Source organism: Diabrotica virgifera, chromosome 9 (genome assembly GCF_917563875.1).
Source record: "Diabrotica virgifera virgifera chromosome 9, PGI_DIABVI_V3a".
In the NCBI taxonomy this organism is placed as follows: domain Eukaryota; kingdom Metazoa; phylum Arthropoda; class Insecta; order Coleoptera; family Chrysomelidae; genus Diabrotica; species Diabrotica virgifera.
Genome location: NC_065451.1, coordinates 91,984,866 through 91,993,939, shown reverse-complemented (window position 1 = coordinate 91,993,939; position 9,074 = coordinate 91,984,866). Strand labels below are relative to the sequence as shown.

General features: G+C 35.1%; 1 protein-coding gene across 1 annotated transcript; it reads right to left on the bottom strand.

The window, feature by feature from the left end:
• Window positions 1-2,715: 2,715 nt before the first annotated feature.
• LOC126891774 (uncharacterized) lies at window positions 2,716-7,775 on the bottom strand. Its single transcript, XM_050661048.1, has 2 exons — window positions 7,347-7,775; window positions 2,716-6,785 (listed from the first exon to the last, which is right to left on the bottom strand). The coding sequence occupies exon 2, from the start codon at window positions 4,291-4,293 to the stop codon at window positions 2,896-2,898; it is 1,398 nt and encodes a 465-aa protein (XP_050517005.1). The 5' UTR covers window positions 4,294-6,785; window positions 7,347-7,775; the 3' UTR covers window positions 2,716-2,895.
• Window positions 7,776-9,074: the final 1,299 nt, after the last annotated feature.

The window sequence follows — 9,074 nt, the reverse complement described above, 5'->3', positions numbered from 1 at the left end:
AATATGCTGGAGAGCACTGGGTAACTTCATGGACAGAAGTCCTTATGGCTTGAGCTATGGAATGAATATATTGATCCCAAGCTCTGTGATCAGGGTAAGTATAGGACCTTAGAGCTGTGACAATACTGCGATTTACTCTCTCAGTATGATTTGCTTGTGGATGGTAGGCAGCATTATAAAAGGTCTTTTGAACCTTATATTTAGCTAGAAGATCTTTAAAGGCCTTCGATACAAACTGAGGACCGTTGTCACATGACACAATTTGAGGAACACCATACACCAAAAAGACTTGTTCCTCCAAATATTTTAAAATTGCTGGAGTTGTGGCCTGGCGAAGGGGACAAACTAAAGGAAATTTAGTGAAATAATCCACAACTACCAGGCAATAGGTATTACCCTTGTAACTCCGAGGATAAGGTCCAATGAGATCCATTGAGATCATCTGCCAAGGAAAATTTATGTTCCTGAAGGAACCCATAAGTCCAGCCTGTGGTAGGTTACTTGGTTTACAAGTAGCACAAACCATGCATTTAGAAATGTACCTTTTTATAGACTTCCGCATACCAGGCCAATAATATAATTCGGCAATACGGTGATAAGTCTTATAAAAACCAAAATGACCCGCCGTAACTTCATCATGAAACATATGCAGAATATTTTCCCTATTTGGCGTAGGTACAACTATTTTCCACTCCGACATATTGGATAAGGACTCTATCGGACTTAAGATGTGTTTGTACAGAATATTATTCTCTACCTTAAAATCAGGATATTTTTGTGGGTCTTGAGTAACCCTATCAATCATATTCTGATACCACATATCAGGACTTAAAGAGGACAGATCTAGGACATTAATATCATGGACACGTGAAAGAGCATCTGCGACCACTACCCCGTTTGCCTTTCTATGGACAATCTTATATGAATAGGCAGCCAGTTTGCATATCCATCGAGAAAGCCTCTGTGAAGGGTTTTTCATACTATGAAGCCATACTAAGGAACTATGATCAGTAATTATAGTGAAATTACGACCTTCCAGATAATAACGAAAAGCTTCTAACCCATGGATGATAGCTAAGAGTTCTTTCTCCGTAGTTGAATAGTTTTTCTGGGCCTTGTTCAACTTCTTACTAGTGTACGCTATGGGGTGTTCGGAGCCATCTTTCAACTGAAATAATACGCCTCCAGAAGCTGTATTAGAGCAATCTGTCATTAGATAAAAATGCTCATCAAAATTAGGTGACATCATAACCGGAGCGCTCGTTAAAGCATCTTTAACGCGCCTAAAAGCTTCGTCAGCCTCAGGAGTCCAAGTAATGGTCTGTCCCTTTTTCCTGTTCTTCAAAAGATCAGTAAGAGGTGACAACAAAGTAGAGTAGGACGGTACAAATCGCCGATAATAGCCACACATTCCCAATATCCTACGGACTTGGGTGGTGGTCTTTGGTATAGGAAAATTTTTGATAGCAACTATTTTCTCAGGATCAGTCCTCAGCCCCTGGTTATCCACAACATAACCCAAGAACTTAAGACTAGGGCGACAAAACTGACATTTATCCAGATTGACCGTTAGATTAGCTTCCTTAAGACGTAAAAATAACTTATCTAAAATTTCCATATGAAGGGAAAAATCAGGAGTGACAACCAAAATATCGTCTAAATAATAGAAAACATAGGGCTCTAACGGTGGACCAATGACTAAATCCATCAGACGACACATTGTCTGAGGAGCAGAAACAAGACCGAAAGGCATGGTGACAAACTGGAATAATCCTTTACCACTGACAGCAAAAGCAGTATACTTCTTGCTCTCTTCACTCAGTGGGATCTGTAGGAAGGCCTTAGACAAATCAATAGAAGAGATGTATTTGGCATTCTGAAGTTTGCTCAAAATCACATCTATTCTGGGGATAGGATAAGCATCCCTGTTAGTTGTGATACTGTTTAGTTTTCGACCGTCAAAGCAGATCCTGAAGGATCCATCCTTCTTCTTCGTTAACCAGAGCGGAGAACAGTAGGACGATGTTGAAGGTTCTATGATATTTAAAGCAAGCATCGAATCTACTTCCTTTTCTAAATCTGCCTGCCAGGCTTGAGGTATGGGGTACTGATATAATCTGAAAGGAGTGGGATTTCCCACTTCGATAGTGTGAGAGATTAACGACGTACGACCTAGTTTGTCTTTTGAAGAAAGAGTAGTAAATTTAGAGATCATACTCTCTAATTGCCTTTGTTCAGAGCTTGATAAACTAGCAAAATCGTGAATAGCACTAAGGGTAGATAAATTAAATTCAGATATGGAAAAAGAAAAATCAGAACAACTTAAGGTACTATTGAAAGCATTGAAAAAGTCCATACCTAAAATTATAGAATTCTGCACGGAAGGAATAACATAAAATGTAATTTCCCTACATAAATCTGCCACTGTGATTTTAATTTGGAGTTTGCCCGTAATGGACTGAACTGTACCATCTGCAGTAGATACTTGCAAAGATGAAATGGGCATAATGGGAATACTAGAATTTTTCAATAAATTTAACGAATGTGCCCCTATCAATGAAATATTAGAGCCACTATCTAACAAAGCTAAACACGATTGTCCTAAAATTTGAATAGGAAGATATGGCCTATTATCATTTTGTTTCCTAACTAATAACGAATTAATATCTAGATCTAAAGTATTTGGTTGTCTACAACCGTTATATGGAACTAACCCAGACGTATCATCATCATTAACAAAACTAGAATCTAATATAGATAATGGAACCACATTACTATCACAATTATTATTGTTACGTTGAACACTACCAATCAAAGAAGCGTTTGTAAATGACCATCTGTGATCATTTGAATCAAGCGAATCTAACGTATTATCTATAGAAATAAATTTCTGGTTTAATTTTGTTTTGTGGTGTGTGCTGCTTTCTTGAACGACACCCCTTTCCCTTTTCGTGAAGATGGGTTTGGGTTGCTGGATGTGCTTGGTCCAGCAGTTTCGTTTGACGATGGGGTTTGATTCCCTGATTGGATGTTGGACGGAGAAACGTTCAGGGGACGGACCTCCGACGTGTCGTTTCCCGAACACTTAGAACAGTTTCTTTTAAGGGTGTTCTCTCGGCCACAACCATGGCAGAAAATACGATTTTGAGGAATCCCACAATTGTAAAATGGGTGACCAGGCTGATCACAATTCCAGCAGACAAGAGAACTAACAACCGAAACATTATGTTCATGACCCTTATTTAGCCAAGAACGTTGCCTAAAGGAAGTTGGCTGAGAAGAAGAGTTAGAAGAGGATCGAGATGTGGATGGAGGTTGAGAAGACCAGGATAACGTTTCCTCCAAACGTTTGCATTTTATAGTAAGGTCATCAATGTTCTGAATGTCCATAAGAGCTAATTGTTGATGATAAAAGGGCAATAGACATTTAAGGATGATTTTAATTTTAGCTAAATCTGACAAAGGAGTGTCTAAACGACTACACATACCTAATATAGTATTAATAAACATAGTAACAGATTCCCCAGGTTTCTGCTTATGATTCTTAATTTGATCTAATAAATCATCCTGGAATGAATACGGAAGAAAATCCGACTTCAACTTTTTAATCAGATCAGACCAACAAGAAAAATTACCCCTGTTATTCATAAACCATGTAAAAGCGGTCCCGGTGAACAACTCAGCAGAAGCAGCAAACAAATCCTCTTCAGAAACACCTCTAGATATTCGAAGACATTCAACCCTTTCTAAAAATGACATCACATCAGTGTGCTGTTTTTCACCTGAAAATGAAATACCCCATTTGTGTACTTGAACAGGTTTGGAGTACGTAAAGCTAGGTACATTGACTGAAGCATTAGGAGTAGAGGTAGCAATGGGGTTAACTCTAGAATCAAGTTCACCCTCTAGTGTTAATATTTTAAGAGAAACAGACCTCTTGAACGGTTCCTGTTCTTCAGAAGGACAGTGTAGCAAGTGTACACGGGCAGAAATATGGCCTAGACGAGATGTTAATCGCGCATACTCTGTATCCTTTACAGTTCCCCTAAACTTTTCGATTTTTTTAGACAAGCTGTCCAATGTTTCAGTGATTCCTTTTTGTTGTTCCTCAAAAGGAAGGGATACAGCTGAAATTTGGAGAAAACTTCTATTGCCAGCTTCTTGTTTCAAAGCACCTCTCAAAAGATTGCGTTTTTTATCGACAGTTGTCGACTCCTCTGGCATTATGTCCCGAATCTTTAATTCATAATCCAATTCATCCACCAGAAGATGTTCAGCTTTAAAAGCACACATGATGAGAGCAAAGTTATTGACAAATAGTCCAAGGAACAGAAATATGAAAAATATGAAAATATGAAAGTTTGCACGCAAAATATATATAATATAAACCGAGAAAATATCAGCAACACACCAACAAAATCAAAATAGCCAGCAAAAAAAAAAAAATATATATATAATGCAGTATATAATCTAATAAATAAGATCAAATAAATATATAAGATCAAATAAATGGATAAATAATCCAATAAATATTGTATACTCAAGTAAACCTACTACCTAAATACTGGAAGTAAATTTTTTTATTTATATGTAACTTACCACCACTCTAGAAAAAATATATATCTATAATAATAATAATAATAATCAACACTTAGTTGTACCTCCAACTATACCACTATTGACTGAAGAAATAAAATTGTTATATGAATTATATTATTAATAGCAATATTAAATATAAGTTCCCAATAAAAATTCAAAATCTAACCCAGAATGTAAGCTGCACAAACATATACTATAATGAGGTCCCAAAATATAAACAAAAATCAAAACAGCGTTTAAGAATACCTGATATGTATCAGAAATTAAAAATAAAATAAATAAGTAACAATATGTGTATAGGATACCAAACGGAAATAACAAAGAGATTTCAGATAAAAGAGAAGAATTGACCTAAATGAATACTGTCTCAGACCAAAAATAAAGCCACCACGTTGGAAAGCCGATGTAACAACTAGCTGATGATTTTCTGTTGGAGTGAATGAAAAGGGAGTGGTAAACTCCAACAGAAGTAGTAAAAAGAAGAAGATCTACTTAATGTAGCCAAAGGACAAAAATGTGTGGCTTCTCCGTTGAAGAAGCTGGAGTAACTAAAATACAACTTTGTAGTAGTATTTGTATGGAAGGATGCCAAGACAAAGAATATCGAATTGATACAGGACTAGAGATGAGAAATCATTAATAGATAGATATAACTTGAATGGCTAGCTAAATATGTATGAGAAGGGCCACTTGACACTCAAGGAAGGATTCGGCCAATTTGCACGGCTATTTTTGGCCAGACAATAGATTAAAGGAAGTGACAATGATGGCTCGAAAAGAAGATATGAAGATAATGTTCAGAAAATAGATAGAGTAAATATAATAATATACTGAAAATAGAATGAATTTTTGGGCGCCAGAAGAAGGATAACTAGGTTAACGCTCTTCCAGGTATTCTACGCTGCTATAGAGTATGTTAAATTTGTAGTACAAGTATGTGAAAAGTTATTAAAGATTATTAAATTATAAAATATACTACTAAAAATAAAGGAGTAATAAGAAAAAAAAATCACAATAAATGTATATTTATTGAATGTAACTACTAGATCTTTTTAACAATCTCTGAGTTAGGACAAGTAACTAGTGTGTAACTCTAACATGACAGGAAAAAGTGATACTAGTGAAAGTCAATTACAAAATCATCATACAACTATGATCTAAGAATACTCTTTATAAGGTTAGAAAAACTGACTACGGGTACCTCTAATACAGGAAGTACAACTTACAACTAGGTTAGTAGAACCCTCACCAAATAATAATTGTACGTTTATAATACGTACACCTTAATTAAATACTACCTGATACTATATATAACATATAAATACCTCACTGTGAGTGGGACAGGCACAAGCCTTATTGAATAAATAAACCTACGAGTGGATACACAGATCCTTTTCCTAACTCGTGGTTTATAATAGTAATAATAACAAGTGAAACCAAAAACTAATCTGAGGGATTAGAATCCAGAAGTTCATATGAATTTAATAAATTAAAGTTAAAGTTAAATAAAGTTAATAAGTTAAAGTTAAGTAAAGTTAATAAGTTCAAGTTAAATAAAGTTAATAATTACAATTTTGACTAATATGTGAAGTTAATTTTTAAAAATTTAATTAAACATATACTAAAATAATGGAATGAGTTTAAATAATTATACAAAAGTGGAACACAGCCTAAAAATAATCAAGATAAGAGTACCGACTACTATTATCAGGGAAAATATCTGAGCTCAGAAATTTATACCTTTATAGATTGCAGAGTGTTGGGGAACGCTATCAATTAAATATTATGTTGTAAAGAAAAAAAAAACCTATAAAAAATATAAAGCAGGAAAAATGTGTGTGCAATTGAACTATAAAAAAAAATGTACTAAATATCACAAAACCAGTCTGTCTTTAATAAGAGCACAGTAAATGTTCCCAAACAAACCACTCTTTCCTAATCTTGAAGTTGATGTAATGAGCACCCAAGGGTGCTAACTCTCGCTAGCAGCTGTCCTGCTGGAGGTACAGGAGAGGAAGACTGGTAGAAAGCAGCTGAAGGTACTCAAAACTGTTGGAAAGCAGCTGGAGGTACTCAAAAAAAGAAAATGTGGAAATAATCCAGGCTGGTCGCCTATTGATTGTTTCTCTCTGTGTGGTCTGGCCTTGGTGTTGTTGTAGGGTGGCTTTAAGATTTCATGGTAGGTGCTAAAAAAAACACAGTGTGGTGTTACTACCAATCTACCAATGTCAAAAAAAAGAAGCAAGAGATACGAGGAGGTGTTTTTATTCCTATGGGAATAAGAAGAAATAGGTCATTAAGTCCAAAAACTTGAATGACTAGACAGCTTGACCTTTTATCAGGTTGCTATCAGATGACCTTGGTCAAATAACACAAGTAATTTCCAATTGAAATACAAAATATAATTACTGTGAAAGAATATTTTATTATAATATATACACCGGTATATAGATATATTATACAAGGATAAAATATAGTAAGACTAAGCGATGGATACTTATTTGATCATCGTTCAAAAGATAGGAGTTCTGTAGACTTGAAAGGAATATAAAAAATGGAGTTTAAATTAGCTCTATTTTCCAACTGGAAGCACAAATTAACAACGAATATTGAATTATCTCTAGATGAGTTTGATCCATGAAAATAAAACATAAAAACCATGAAAATAGACTATGTGAAACTTAGTTAGCAAATGTCAAGGACTTCCAAAATGGCTGAATAAAATACTTAATAAAATGTGTATTTACCGGGGTAGAACTCATTGGATATAGTATGCTCTAAAATTCTTCAAATCCACTGCTGCTGGATAACTTCACTATACTTTTATTGTAATATTTAATCAATTTGGAACTGAGAATTAGAGGTGAATAATTGAGTCTAATGACCCCGCACACTACGATTCAGACCGAACACTCGAGAAACAATGCAATCCAAGGCTCACGTTCACAGCTGAATCCTTCGTACCCCTCTACTAAGCATTGGCTGTCAAAGTGGGGAAACCACTGTTGCCACGTTTTAAATGTGACGTCATCAAGCATTTAAAAATTCTGAGATGGGTTTAAGTTCTATTTGAATAAACATTGAAAGAAAATAATTCTGAAAATAATTAAATAATATTTTGGATAGTTAAATAATATCTTCCCATCAATAATCGATTCTATAAGGGGCGGAACGTCACATGTTCTCTTTCCTCTTGTCCGCTATTTTCAAGCCATTTGTTTCGTGCCAGCGTTTTCAGTTGACTTTGGTATCGACATTCTTCGTCAAACCATTCTTTAGTTTTTTTATTTTCTTGGGGTCCTATGGTTTGCTCCGCAGCCTCTATGATGCTCATTTTTATATTTTTCCATTCCTCTTCTACGTTCGTGCCATTGTACCTCTTTAGTTTTTGTACTAATTCCTCTGAATACTCTTGTTTTGTTTGTTGCACTTTTAATTTGGTTAAGTTCCACTTCCTTCTTTTTCCTACTTTATTATTAGCTTTGATGATTTTCATCTTCATTTTGGCTATTAAGAGTATGTGGTCAGTGTCAGCGTTTGCTCCTCTAAAGGATCTCACATCTTGTATTATCTTTGTCCATTTTTTCGAAATCAAAACATGATCTATTTGGTTGCCATCTGATCTCCCTGGTAACATCCAGGTTATCTTGTGTTCCCTTTTATGAATAAATTTCGTACTGACGACGTAGGTATTTGTTGCTGCTGCCAGATTGCAAACTTTTGCCCCGTTATCGTTTGTGACATTGTGGATCGTTTCTTTACCTGCTACATTTTGGTTGTAGCTCTCTTTTCCCACTTGCGCGTTAAAATCTCCCAGTATTATTAAGATATCGTTCCTAGGAATATTTTCGCAGGTTTCTTCTAAAAGTTCATAGAATTCCATTTTATCTTGTTGGTCTGCTTCCTCGGTAGGTGCGTAGCAGTTAACTAAAGATATATTGGCTTGTTTATTTTCGATTCTGATGTAGGAGATTCTTCCATTAATAGCTTTGAAATGTATAACTTTTTCTCTCATTCTTTTGCTCACCATAAAAGCTGTTTCATTTTTCCCCTGTTTGTCTTCTCCTGAGTAATACATAGTAAAGTTTTTCTTCTTAACTGTTCCTTCATTTTTCCATCGTATCTCCTGTAGTGCTAGTATTTCTAGTTCGTATTTTTCCATTTCTAAAGCAATTTCCTGCATTTTCCCTACTTTTAGCATTGTCTGGATATTCCATGATCCAATTTTAATGGGTTTAGCTCTTTTATTCATGTTAATTTTATTCCTCTTTTTCTTGTACATTGTTTTATTATTATCATTATCCATTTCCTTAGCCGGGTCTGTTTCCACTATCCTTCGGTTTGATTCTTTCAGTTTTTTTGGATTTTCTCTGTTGTTTCCAGTATACTTCAGCTTTAAGTCTTTTATGTTATTCCATTTCCAAAGTTGATCGTCTATCCATAATTTTTTGAAGCCCATCTTCACTTTCTTCCCT